Below are 14,960 nucleotides of genomic sequence, written 5' to 3' on the forward strand. Positions count from 1 at the left end.
CCTGAATTTCAGGGGGCAGGTCTTGACTAGGTGATAGGTGGTCCCTCCATCACTCTCCTTAGGAGAGATTTTTCCCAACTGATTCCTTCCATGTCATTAGTCTTACCATTAATGAATAGTATTACTGATTACAGGAAACATCCAAAAGCTCCGGTTAGAAATAGAGGCACACTAGGCTGGGCATAGCGTAGAACTTTTTTTTTGCCAGAAAGAGAACAATTTGGAGCTGGAAAAAAATGACAACTTTAGGAAAGGAGGACCAGAGGGTGGAGACAAGAGGAATGGGACCAAAGGCTATAAATCAGCAATTGCCACCTGTCTTAGATAACACCTCTCCCTCCTAAGCGTCTGTGCTCTTCGAGAAGTTTAACAGAGTTTGTGTTAGGGATGTAGCTGGTGACAGCTCCATCCAAGCAAGTCATCAGGACCCCTTGATAGCAATTGGAGGGAACTGGGAATAGGATGCCCATATGCAACATCTACAGAAAAATGATGAGCACCTCAGATCCTGGGTAGGATTTAGCTGCCCAAACAGAGGTGTCTGGGGTGAGCTGAAAGACACCTGAGGATCCATGACATCTGCGTGGGACCCACAGATATGGCACGGGAGACCAGGGGAAGCATAATGGGATGTCAAGAGAAGATCCCCAGGATGCTATCTGCCTCTCTCTGGCAAACTAAACCCCATGATCTGTGTCCAGCATTCATCTTATCCAAGCTACAGGGCTTTAACCTTAAAAAATGCATTGATTCATAAATATTAGGGTTTGAGGGTGCTGTGTTTGGAGTCTGTCTTGCTGACGCAAGGGTCTCTTTTAGAGAGCACTAGCAATGCCATCACTGAAGCAAACTGCTGAAATTGTCACCCTTGAAATCAGGCTCCAGTAACAGTTTGACCACCCTTATTCATATCCAAAGCCCTGGTCATTTTCTCAGGTGTCCTCTGAAGCCTAAGCCATCGTTTACGACCAGTACCTAGCCAAGCATGAGGGATCCCTACAGCACCCTGAAATCAGAGCAGAAACATCAAAGGACACAGCTCCTTGGGTTGTGGGCTTTTGGAAGGATTTGTGCTCCTAAACCATTCAAACACCCTTGAAAATCTGTCTGTATGTAGTTTTCTTTAAGGATCAACACGTTTTCTGAAAAGAACACGATGACAAAATAGCAGGTGCGTTGCAAAAAGCTTTTGTGAAGAAAAAACTTATTCCAGGATGCGCAGTTTGCAAAACACTATGTTTAGTAGCTATACAATAGCAGCATTTTCTGGCAGTTGAACATCACGTTCCTTCTCAAAGGATCCTAAAGCATTTTACAAACACTTTCAACATACGGACAAGTGTAAAATAGCACCAGAAAAAAAGAAGATCCTGTTTGCAGCCTTCCCCCTGATTTTTGCAACCAGCTCGTGTGGTCTGGTGGCTGGTACCCTCTCCTTGGATGCTAAGAAAAGATCAGGGCTGTGCTCTTGCAAAGGATTTGCGGATCTGCTGCTGAAGACCACCACACACCAAGTTCAGCTCTACCACACTTCTCAGCATTGATAATTCAGGCTCAAATGCATGACTTACGAGGTCTCAGGCAGAACCCAACCCTATTACAACAAAAACAAAGAGCATCACCACTGACAGTAACAATGGGCTGACAGACCCCTAAGAGGAGCCACTTCTCGCACTACAAATGCAGATCCCTTTCCCAGCACCACTAGCTGGGACCAGTTTGATGGCACATTAGTGACACTGCCCACAGTCGTGCACAGCTCACAGGACAACAGTAATTTAAGTCGTAATCCAGCCAAATGTGGACATGCTCACCCTAGGGGACTGCTCATGTCTGTAGAGCAAGCACACACTTACACCCTCCTCAGTGATGGATTTCTGTAGTGAAATGTGGAAAATGCAGAACATAATTGCTCAGTGTGCAGTTTACCATGTCCGCTAAAGTAAACATTTCCAGCTTTCCAGATCTTTAACAGTTGCCAGCTGTCAAACCCTGTGTTTTATATCTCATCTAACATATGACAGTTACAGCAGCACGGAGCCCCAGGCACCATGTAGAGACTTCACTTCTGTGCTAGGCTTGCAAAAAAATTTAAAAAAAATTTTTTTCAAAGTTTTAAAAACACACCTTTGGATTCGACACTTTTTGCTGGGATCTGGGATTCTCCTTGAAGGTACTACACATAAATATTGGCTTATCTTGTAAGATCAGACAAGTGTACTCTCCTATAGTCTCCTACAGCCTTCCCTTAACTTATGTTGAAGTCATTACTAGAGGAAGACATGCTCACAGGTATGGACAAGCTCTGAAAGTTTTCTCCTTAATTAAGAGGCTTAAGATGCGGTTGATTCATCCTAAATGGGCAGAATAAAGTGATGTCCACACACAAATAACTTACTCAGCCTCCTGCCTTCCCATCACTAGAACCAGGGGCTTAGATAACACCAGACACTGAATTCAGCTCACCTTGTGCTCAGTTTTCACATTACAAATAAAGAAGCCCTATTGACCTAATCCTGCCTTTTTGTCACATTTGGCCCCAATGCAACTCTCCTCTTGGGCCATTCAAGCATTCCAGTGTTTTGCATTGCCTTCCAAGAGGAACAACTTTGCAAGCTCCAACCACACCGTAAGGCAACTGGGATTTGCTAAATTTAAATTTATGACCCTCATGCAGTGATTAGAATAAGCGGGTATAAGTCTGGCATGCTGAGAAGAGGCTGAGAAGCAAAACAGCTGTTAGTTATGAACTTTTTTTAAAAAAAGGATGTTTTATGAGCCTCATCAGAAACATTCTTCACTCTTTCATATAGACAGGAATAAAATTTACACATTAGGCTTTCCCTATTGTGATTTAATCCCTGCCCCACACAATGCATTTTTGATCTTGAAACTGCAAATACAAACTTTAATAGAGTTGGCGGATTGAAGTGTTGTATGAAATAAATGGCAGAGAATCAAAACTCTCCGCACGCCACTCCCATCACAATGTGGGGCTTCTCAAACCCACGTTTATGCCCAAAGCCAACGTGCAAATCTTCCCATTTCTCGCAGCCTAGCAGAGCATTCACATTGCAAGCAAATGAGCCACTACCTGGGCCATTAGCAAAGTGTTCCCAAATTAATGTTGCTAATTCAAATGCATTTCAGATGAGCGAGGAGCCTGGATTCCTCACGGGAAGCTGCAGGCATGTCCTGCAGAAAGGGTGAAGGTGGCACTGGGGTTTTGTGGCATGCCAGCCAGGATGGGACAGGAGTGCTTTCTTCCAATTACAGAATCGGAATCATTTAGGTTGGAAAAGATCTTCAAGATCACTGAATCCAACTGTAAATCTAACACTGCCAAGTCCACCACTAAACCATGTCCTTAAGTGCCACAACTACACAAGAACTGCACCAATTGCATGGGTGTTTTGGGGTGTTACCACTGACAGTAACAATGGGCTGACAGATCCCTAAGAGGAGTCACTTCTCCCACTACAAATGCAGATCTCTTTCCTGGCACCACCACCTGGGACCAGTTTGATGGCGCATTAGTGACACGCACGACATCACAGTCATGCACAGCTCATAGGACAACAGTAATTTAAGTTGTAATCCAGCCATGCTCACCCTAGGGACAGCTCACGTCTGTAGAGCAAGCACACACTTAGGCTCTCCTCAGTGATGGATTAAGATCATGGAGTCCAACCGTAAACCTAGATGCCGATATGCAACATCTATGGAAAGATGATGAGCACCCCAAATCCTGGGTAGGATAAGAAATAGTCCATCTTACTCTTATAATTAAAATGCACAACTGATCTGATGGAAAAAATATATTTCAGAGGGGAGATGAGATGCATTTGAATTAGCAACATTAATTTGGAAACACTTTGTTAATAGTCCAAGCCGTGGCTCATTTGCTTGCAATGTGAAAGCCCTGCTAGGCTGGAAGAAGTGGGAAGATTCGCATGTTGGATGAGCCAGGAACGGTGGTGGGGAGGACACCATAGACCACCAGGTCTCCAAGCAGGAGGTGACACCAGAGACAGCAAGGCACCACTGTGCTTCAACACGGCTCCCCGAGCATCCTCTCGCACCCACAGCCGCGCTGCCCATCTCACCGCAGTGAGGATGTAACTGTTAGAAACCAGACGGGCACAGCTAGAAATCAGGATTATCTGGAGTCGTGATGATTAACAGCAGTGCAGATTTGGACGGGAAATTAAAGCTGGTGCCTCAGGGCTGAAGCACATCTCTAACTATTAAAAACCAGAGTGAGAAGGGAAAAAAAAAAAAAAAAAAAAAAGATGTGGGAGTAAAATTATCTCCCACTTCCACTACATGTCCCTGAAGGAGGTTTCTCTGCCTTGTGGCTAGTGATCAGATGAAAATTTTGGTACAAGGCTCACAGAAATCTGTCCAGCTTATGTCAACTTTCATATTTGTAGTCTTGCAATTTCACAGTTGTATACGATGCCTTTGCACAGGTCTAACAGAATAAGACACATTAAAAATAATGTTGGAGAAATCAGTGCCAATCACCCCCAGCCCCTAGAAAACACTGACTGCAAGAAATTAGTTCTCAGAATGGAAAGTCTGCAAATAAAACTGCATTTTATACAAACATCTCACTTGTGACCTTTCATGGTTATGTATTAGAGCAACAGCCTTTCCTGCAAAAGTTCAACATAAGCTGCTAAACACTGCATGATATTTATTCATCACGGGTTCTGCAAGTGAAGGAAAAATGTGTATCTTTTACCTTGAACACTTCCATTGGAAGAGGAAAATTTGCTGCATCATTAAGGGATTTTTCCAGAGCACATTTCCACTCAGATACAGTCTTCAGAGAATAGATATCTAAAGCGATGACAACAAAAAAAATAACAAAACCAAGAGGTGACTGTTTGGAGATCAAACATTTTTGAAAGACTTAAGTTCCTATGTGATAAAAACGGATAGCACAAATTAAATGAATAGCGTGTATATTCCAAGCTGTACAGCATGGATAAATTCAACACAAAAGCAACTAGCTGTGGCACATTTGAGGAAGACTGTATTTTATATCCTGGAGTAAAATCCAGAAAAACGTACATACTTCATTTTCTGCTGAAGAAATGAGAACCATGCTATCTCATTACTTGAAAATAACAAAAAACTCTCCTTTGATTTTCAACTCTCAAAATATCTGACGTTTCCCAGTTTGAAGAACCTCAGGTCTTCAGCCAGTATTAGTTATATTTGAACAAAACCAGAAACATCTTTACCAAGGCTTCTGTTCATGGGAAAGTCTTTCTTCTTTTATTGCAGGGTTGCTTTATTTTTTTTGTGAAGGGTGGGGACAGGAGTGGGAAGAAACATTTCAGCTAGATCTCTGTCCAGACCCATTTGTTGGTACCACACTCAAACCAGAGCATCACATCAATTCGAAGACTTACACTTATGAATTTTTATCATTATACTTTTAGGCAACATCTTTGTGCAGATTCACATTGCTTTCAGTGAGTTTCTTTAAATAGGTTTAATATTATTAAATCATTGTATTAACAAGTCCTTTATGGTTCAGTGCAGTGAAACGCCTATGAATCATCAAAGGAAACAATGTAGGAAACAATACTGTGCTGAAGAACATTATATTGGATTTACTTCTGCCCTAGAAAACATATTGTTATCCTGCACATAACAAGTTACTGCAGAACATTCGTATCAAGGTCTTAAAGAGACAAGATAGGTAGACAGATTGCAACAATTATTAAAATGGAGATGAACCTGTACTCAATAATAAACTCGAACCTTGATATGGAGTGAACAGTGTGAAGCTTTTCTTTTGCCAGTTTGGCTTCACGCACTTACATCACAGTTCAATTTGGACCAATTTGCATTTAAATTCTGTACATCTAATAACCATATATTTTTACTAGCTAGCAAAGATTTACTGCTGTATCTTACAATTCTGAAAGACGAAATAAAAAATATGTATAAAAAAAGGAATTGGCAAGCACTGTTTTCACCTAGCACTGCTGGTACAAGAGAATTTTATGCTCTGATCTCAACAGATTTAAGACCTTATCAAAATAGGATTTGCAGAATCACTCACTGGAAGTGGATGTATTTATACTTCCACTATATCAAACTCCGCTACTTCAGAACAGACATCAAGGATATGCATATGAATTTAAACACACTTAAAGGGAAATGTTAACCTTTCAGGGTAGCTATTTTTAATTCCTCAACCATCTGGTTATTAATGGGAATATACATTTCAAGTCTTTGTTTACAGCATGTGTGGCGGTCACAAGTGTTAAGAAGTGCTCTCTTTATCTAATTGTTCATTATTTTATAGCCTTGTTGCCCCATTTCTCCCTTACTTGCAGGAGCTCTGATTGGCTTGAAGCTCAGGGAGGGAAACTACTCACCTTGTTTCTTCCTTTTTGGTTTAAATGATGCCCAACAGGGAAATACTCAATACAATATGATTTTGCCCCAAGCTGCAGCCAGCCTGTTGCTTCAACAAGCAAAAAGTCTGAGTTTTGGAAAACCTTGCTGGATGCTGCCCTGCTCCCTGAGGAAAGCAAGCTGAAAATAGATCCTTGTTTTCTATAGTGATGGCAGTGAAGCATAGGAAAGAAGAAAGTGGCATTTTGGGCGACTTTGCCAAAAATCAGTGAAAAAAAGCAGCAACTTCTTTGGGCAATGTCAACAAACTTCGAGAGATAAAGACAACTCGAGTGGTTTCAATAACCAGCAAGCAATATCACACGTGCATTTAATTAGGGGCAGCTCGCGTATGCGGGCAAGTATATGGACACTAAATCGCATGGTTAAAAGAGCATAAAGCATTTTGCTTAAGTGATAAGGTTGCAGGTAATTGAACAAAGTGTACCGTGTCAATTTGTATTTAGGTTAACAAGGAATGAACAATTAAAATGACTGCCAATTTGTCTTTAAATAGAAAGTAACATAAAACGATACCATCTCTTCCTGTATAAACAGTCGAGGTAAGATCGTCAGTGGCTCTGTGTCAAGCAGCCTGTGCCAATTTGCACTAGGAAAGAGCCTTATTTTGGGTTCAGATATATATCTGAGGGAAGAAATCAGCTATGACCCCTCTGACTTGGTTAAAAGGGCTCGTGAGGCATACAAAGTCCCTGAAAGTTGCCACTTGGAGAAGACAGCCAGGATGCTATTTCCTAAGGACCTTCTTGCGTATTCTTATACATTAAAATGGGTGCTAGGATGTGGATGGTTTCAGAAAAGAGACTTCTCCATCCAAAATATGGTAGACATTTGGATCCATGGGATGTCCTTTATATGAGATGCTCTGCATCTTGAAAGACTGACCTCAAACTGCTGTGCAAAGTGAAACCCAACCTGGTAGGTCCCAGAGGTGGATCAATGAGAAAAATCACAGGCCAGACACAAAGGGAAATAAAGTTGAAGGTGCACATGCAGCATCCAAGTCAAGGGTAGGCGAAGCACTGTCACAACCTGTAGAACTGATGAGTAACTGAACATCCTGATTTGATAGCAATTGAACACGCAGCCTGGTTTGGGAGGAGTTGTGTGTTCTTAACATCTCTTCAGGGAAGATTCGTAACAGCTTTGATACACAGCCTAAGACTGTTTCTGTTATCAATCAAGAAGTCACCTTAACTGCATTCAGATATTCAAAAGTTAGACAACCAAGTCTATGTTCGTTGCTTTCAACTCCTCTGAGTGGAAAAAATAGGTTTATGAAGATGTCATTTCATCTGACCTATGTTAGACATGTCTTAGGCATCTCCTCTTCTCCATTGATCATAAAGAGAAAACTAAGTCACGCCGAAGTGTCTTTTCAATGCCTGCACTATGGCAGGTGAATCTAATCCCTGATGTGTAAAAAACCAACATGCTGCCCACACGCCCTCTCTCTTTCCTAAGAAGGTACATACTAGGTCTTTCACATAACAAAGGTCTTTCTAGTCCAAATCCTATTTACTGTAGAAGTCACTAGGAGGCACGTAAGCAGGCAAGGATGTGTTCCCAGCACATCCTCCTGGCCTGGAGTCCTTAGGAAATTGCATCCTTTGACAGTTTGTGGTTTAGTAGCTTCATCTCTGAGTTTCTTTAGAGTTCTCTGTTGCCAGCCTCTCATCCTGACAACTCACTACTGCTTGCCTGCCTGCTTGCTCCAAGATTTCTTTTGCAGACTCTATAATCTGAAAGACATCCCCTAAGACCAGCCACTTGGCTTTTTCCCTCTTCTTCCTCTGGGTTGATGTCTCGTACACTTTATTTATCCATTGTGCTTTATGACCATGTTGATGTTAGGTGGACATCAAATGGCTGATATAGTCCATCATGTCAGAACTGGAACAACCAACATTCCTGCCTCCAGAAACTCATCAGATTCCCATTTCTGACTGGCTACTCTCTGGAGTGCAGAGCCTGACAATTGGGTAGACCAGAGGGAGGATCAAAGAAAGATCCTTAGGGGCAGTGTTCAGGAGAGGACTTGTCAGAAAATGGAAGGGTTCCGACCCAAAAGATCTTTTCTCAGCAAACTCCTACGACACCCAACTTTAGGAGATGTAAAGTAATGACCACCTATTTAAGTCACTGGAATTCAGGAAGATCTGGGCATTGAATTTATTAATAGCAATGTTCACTAAAAAGCGAATGACCTGAGAAATGCCAAGGAGAGGAAACAGGTATCAGATAAAGACAGATAAGAACAAGAGAAAGAAATTTTAAAAGCAGTTAAATCAAGAAGAGGGGTAAAGAAACATAAACAACTTCAGCAAATAAAAAGCCCAATAACAAGTTTACAGACAAGACAACTGAAAAAATGAAAAGAAGAAAGGGAGGGGAGGTGTGGAATCCATAGAGAAGGAAGCACAAGTGGATAAAAGGAGGAAAGAGTAGAAAGAGAATGGAATAAACAAAGAGAAAGCACAAATCTCGTTTGGGCCATTTCTGTATTGATTCACCAAACCCATACAGGCTAAGAGGGTTCAAAGACAGTCAGTGAAAAAGTGTTTCTCTCTAACACAAATACTCTGTAAAATAACAGAGTGAGTGATATTCATACTCTGCAGCATTCGCATCTAATTTAGAAGTGATGGGGAACACTGATACCTACCTATCAGCGAAGAAAAACACACGCTTCCAAAAAGCATTCGAGACCCCAAGTTAGACCCAAGATCCAGAGCGACTTGTGAACACAACAATTGCATGTATCGGGGTAAACTCTCTGAATCAAGTGTGCGGGACAGAAACCGCAACAGAAATACCTACCCAAGGAGGGTTACCTTTCTGCTGTCATTTGACATTCATGGAAAAACTTCATCTATGGCACAAGGAAAATGAGGCACAGACCTGGACAAGTCGATCATCTACACAGAAAAATGTGTAATAGGTCTGCTGGGCCAAAACCTGTCCATTAATCAAGAAAGCACCTCATCTCTCAAGGGAAACAGTAGTCCTGGGGCATCCAACTTGGAGGTGCAAACAGCTAGCAAATGGGAACCATGATCCACAGGACATAGCAAACAGCTTTGCGGCCCGAAGTATAAGCCACAGCTTTATGAAAAATACAGCTGCTGAACACCACCTGCCCCAAAGAAGATCACGCATGCAGCAGTCTAAGCTGTCATGTTTAACCAGATCCCTAACTCCAAGAGAAGTCAAGTCAACCAACTTGACTCAATCAACTCAGCCAACTCAAGTCAGACCAACACAGAGCCAAACGCCCTGAGTAGAGAGAAACCCAATTGCGCTGAAACTTTCACAAAGTTTTGACCAATATTATTGGGTGGTGGAGAAAATTCACCCTCCCAGTCATCCCCCACTGTAATGGGGTATAGCCTGGATGGAAGCATACCTCCAAAGCCAGGCCCAAAACATGCCAGTGGATGCCTCTGCAAGTATTTCTCCAGAAGGCTTCAAGCATCCCTGAGCCCCTACTGTGTGCTGTGCTCCCTAGCCCATATCCTGCTTGTTAAACCTTCACAATGCTTAGTCTTCCCCTACACACAACCTTGCAATCGTTCTTTCCCTGCCATTTTGATCCTGCTCCTTTTGCCAAACCCAGTCCCACTGTTTGGAGTCTGATTCCAGCTGACTCCTAAACTCTGTTCTTGCCCAGCCTGCTTATGCCGGGCTCTTCCACCTGGCTCCTGTCCCTTGAGCTTCTCCTACCCCTGCATTTGTGAGTTCCAATTTCTGACCCTAGGCTGGCTTAACTGCAGTCCTTATCCCTCTCCATCCAAGCTGGTCTGAACACTAAACTCAACTGTAGAGAGCTTCTTCTCCAAGCTGCAATCTCCTGATGTTGAATCCAGTCTGATGTACTTCCAAAGACTTCACTCCCTTGGAGAAAACGCAGGACAGTATCTGTGGTCTTTCAAATCTGAAATACCCCATCTACCCTTACTCAAAGGAGTATTTTCTTGGCTTCTAGCAACAGACACCCCATAATCCCCTCAACAGCTGGGCTGACATGGACAGGCAGACAAACCCAGCACCCTTACTGCACTTTCTGACTGGTTACACACAAGGTAGGTCTCACCTGGAAGATGTACAGCAATGTTTCAGCAGAATATGAAAGACCTGAGTTAGAGGTACCATGAGGGTCCCAAAACACTTTCTCCAGCCCTGGAAAATTTCATGGAGGTCTACTGCTACCCAAGAGAAATGTGTGTGGTCATGGAAAGACAAACAGGCAAGAGGTCCCTGGTTGAGGGGAAAGCCAATTGAACCTAGTATACGCTGAGAGGTGTCACCTAGGACTCGATGTGGACAGGAGAAGACTGGTTCCCAGTAAGACCTCCACCAGGATGCCTACAGTATGGCCAGAAAGACCTGGCCACTAAAATGCCACTGAAAAGGGGTGGGCAAGCAGGCATGTCCTTGGACTATCCCCATCAGCTCTGCTTCTTGGTGGAAAACTTCACAAAATTGCTTTTATTAGAGACTGCTTCCTTCCAGGAGTGAGCTAAGCTAAACTGAATTTATTAAGTAAGTTTAATACAGTTTACCTGACCCACTCTGAACCCAAATTAGATGGCTCTCACATGCCATCTGTGTTATAGCTAGAAACTACTGTCAAAGCAATGTGAATGCTGGAGAAGAAGAAATGGGTTGCACTAGTATCTCAAAACATCAGTAAATGCCACAAAGGGAGACAGTATTTTTAGGAGGCTCTTTACCTGCAGGTGGGTCCATTCTGTATTTATTCTCTTGACACCAACCAACTGGTCGAAGTCTGCAATCCAAGTAAAACAACCACTGGTCATAGGTTTCAGTCTCCTCCAATCCCACATAGCGAAGGCGTAATCTTCCTCCAACATTTTCAACCACACTAACTATCCAGTACTGAAAGGGATTCTGGGAATCCTGCAGCTCTATTAAGGAATCAACTGTAATGAGGTCTACAGGGTTTTTTCCTCGCAGAGGCTGTTTGAATAGAAGCAAAACTCCTTATTTTAAACTTTATTTGAAGACTTCTCAAGGAAACAGATGACAGCAGAAGATTATTTTTGTTTTTCACACCATCATCCAAGCGATCAGCAAACAGTCTGTTCTTCTTCTATTTTACCCAATGTCTTCCAAGTGCAAATTCAGAAGTAAAACAGAAAACAACAGTTGTGCTAATTTCTCAACCGACATCATAAACAACAACAAAAAAGAATAATAAAAGGTGGAACAGCTCATAAACGCACATCCACTCAGGATGCTCCTGAACAACTCAAAGCCCAGTTATATTGGAGGATTTCAAACAAAATTCTCATTGATTGCAGCTGACAAGAACCAATCACAGGATTTGACACTGGTATTTACCTAAAAGGCGATTGCTTTGGGCATGACCCTGAAATTGTTCTCTGCGCACTGATCTTTCCCACCAAAGGCTTTATCTCATTTCTACTGGCCTGTAGAGCAAATGATTCCCCACAGCCATGGATCCAAGAGTCTACAGTGGTTACTACAAAGCCCAAAGCCAATGGCAGGTTCCCACCAGCTTAAGTGGCCTTGGGATCAAAGCCTAAGGCACACAGGATTTGTTGGGTCAAGCCACCATGCCCAAGAAATCCCAGTTACTGAAGTTATTTGCTTACACATCGTATTTTCTGTGATCCCAGTTTTGCAGCCATCTACACATGTGCTTAACTTTACACCTGCAAAGCTGTCAACTGCAGGCATTAAAAAACCATGAGATGCTTTGCAGAACGATACCTTTGGGGCTCAGTGGGGTTTTTTTTGTGACGGTGAGCATCTCTGTGTCGTTACGCTTTTCTCCACTAACCTAACAGTTAGATTTCTTCTTTTTTATGAAATGGAAGTTCCAGTTCTTATGTAATTTCTTGACGCAAAGGCTTTAAGAGCAGCATTAAAAATACCCCAAGAGTTGGGAGCACTGGTCCCCAAAGGAGATGCCAAGCACAGACAAAATATATTAAAAACAAGGACTTGTTCTTTTCCTGTGTATTTGTCTCACTTCTACTTAATTAAACAATATAAACCTTTCACAGTATTTTAAAAAATATTAATTCCGTAAATCAGAGTCAGCCCAGGATGGTTCTTTCTAGAGGTGGCTAGAAAAAAGAGAGGAGAAAGTCTTATTTTTCAAAAAAGTTCCCTATTGAATTTTGAAAATATTCAAAATTTTGAAATGCAACTGATTTTCACATTTCTCTTAATCCAAAAATGCAGGCAACAGAATGAGAATTTGGTAAAAAATGCAATTAAAATTAACTAAAACTTTGTCACATGTACAGTTTTAGCCAGCTCTATGATTAATAGACATTTCTCAGAACAATATATTTGCCATTATAAGCCACTCCTCTATAGTGTCAGCTACAAGCACCTCTATTATGTATAATTCCTTCAAATATTATTTCATGGCAAAATGCAGTGTCACAATTTAATAATATAATAGAAATATACGTTAATGTTTTTTTTCTCTCCCATACAACTGCTTCATTGCAACAAAACATTCTTTAATATGAAACGATGGTGTAATGATTTAGCTCATTATAATAAATCCCTGGCTGTATAAAAGTGAATATTGCTCCTCTGATTTGTGTGCTAAATTTTAAGCCAATGGGTTGTCACTTACCCCTGAGAACTGAATGGCTAAGATTAATAATTGGCTTGCATGAAATATTAACGTTTACCATAACGCAAGAACTCTTTATATGCATAGCTAGCATGTTAAATATATATATATATATCACTACTTATTGATTTAACAGTATAACAACAATCTGCAGCACTCACGAACAGCAAATCTGTCGACAGGGGATTACATACATTGCACGACACAGACAGCACTAAGCACATACATTGCATAAAACACCAGAAAAGGGTCAGAAACTGGTTCAAGCCAATGCAACGTTTTCTCTCTCTGCATTTCTGCCTGGGGCTGCCTCTTATCTCTGCCTGCGCAAAGGGAATGGAGAGGTTTGCGATGGCATTGGCATACACCAGAGATGGGTGTTGGACACCACCAGCTTTTCACATATGCCAACTGGGAGCGGTCCAGGAATGGGGATGCAGCAGACCTGAAGATGTGCATTATTTTGGGCGTGCAAGGGCTGTTTGGCTAATAGATTGGGGGTAAAAAAAAATCCCTGAAGGGAAACTTAATTTTCCCTGCCAGGCAGCTCGTACTGCACAGGCACGTAGAAAAAGGATGCATCTGCGGTTGATGCGAGTGACCAGGGACAAAATGATCAAAAATGCTGCCTGGATGCGCACTTTTTTCCAAAAAGCCAATATGAGCGCTTACACAAAGGTAAACCACCTGTAAGCCTTCACTTGCAGCTGAAAGACAGAGGGGCAGAAAGAATTATCTGCAGGACAGGCTGTCTCCTCTCTAAATGCCCACACAGAATCCACGCGAGGGCAGGGCAGGTCCTGATAGAGAAGGTGCTCTGGTCCCATGGTTTCAAGGTGAATCTGCAGGATTTTCGTCCAAGATCTCAAGGCATGCTGAGGCTGCCCCAGGTGCAAGTCACCCCATGGATATGCTGTACAGACTGGGCTCTTGGTCATATGAGTGCAACTAAAAGAACAGATCCTTCCTCTCTCCTGACTACTGATGACTGAGGCCACCTCACCCAAGTCCCCTGCTAAATCTGACTGCTGTGTTGAGGTGGAGGGAATGTCCTTGGGAGAGTTATTTCCATATCCACATAAACCTGACAGTGCTCCCCATCAACCTACTAAATCCCCTCTCCAAGATGTGTCTTGACTCAAAAGCTCAGGTCATGAGTTTGGTGGATCTAATGGGGAACTGAAGGGCTGTGGCCTCCTTCCCACAGACTCCCTCCATGCTCTCCACCACCACCCAGCCTTTTTTGAGTACCCAACTTTCTAAGCACCACCCTCCAGCATAAAGGCAAACCAAACTATCCATCACTGAGTCAGAAGCAAAGCTGGCAGAGTCAAGGCAATGTTGCTACCGACTTTTGGCCAGCGCTGGATCAGACCCCACTTCCAGCATGGAGATGCTGCAAACACACAACCCTACATGTTGGGAGCGCAAACACTGCGGCAGCATGCACACCGCGACACCATATCAGATAGAAACTGCAATCTAATACATACGCCTTCCAGTAAATTTGCAGGTGCAGTCCGGGCGCCGGTTAAATCGTGTATGAGAAACTCTGTCCAGTCCATGTATTTCTCTTTGATTGCTGGGGAGGGGGAGGAAAGAAAAGAAATGCTTAGCACAGTAGACTGCAATGGACTTGCCACGTGTATTTTAGAAACATCTCTTTTGGGGCTTACCAGCTCTAAAATTTTGGTTACTATTGCAATCCAGACCAGAAGAAAAGCCGGTTTGTTGTTCAGATCCTTGGGGCAACCCATGCACATGGTTACATCCCAAAATAAGGGGAGGTGTTGCTCCACAGTAGTCACTGATAGTGATTAACAGCAGCGTGGTTTACCATCTCCACCTTTCCCATTCAAAATTGGCCACTGCTTGTGTA

General features: G+C 42.5%; 1 protein-coding gene across 1 annotated transcript in view; it reads right to left on the reverse strand.

The window, feature by feature from the left end:
• Nucleotides 1-14,663, reverse strand: part of SFMBT2 (Scm-like with four mbt domains 2) — a gene marked incomplete at its 5' end in the record, with an annotated part of 62,471 nt that extends 47,808 nt beyond the window's left edge. Inside the window, 3 exons of the mRNA XM_009706911.1 lie at nucleotides 4,748-4,845; nucleotides 11,175-11,421; nucleotides 14,575-14,663. Of these exons, the coding sequence (XP_009705213.1) occupies nucleotides 4,748-4,845; nucleotides 11,175-11,421; nucleotides 14,575-14,663 (434 nt within the window). The remainder of the gene's footprint in view (nucleotides 1-4,747; nucleotides 4,846-11,174; nucleotides 11,422-14,574) is intronic.
• Nucleotides 14,664-14,960: the final 297 nt, after the last annotated feature.

The sequence above is a fragment of the Cariama cristata genome, unplaced genomic scaffold, assembly GCF_000690535.1.
Source record: "Cariama cristata isolate BGI_N322 unplaced genomic scaffold, ASM69053v1 scaffold4129, whole genome shotgun sequence".
NCBI lineage: Eukaryota > Metazoa > Chordata > Aves > Cariamiformes > Cariamidae > Cariama > Cariama cristata.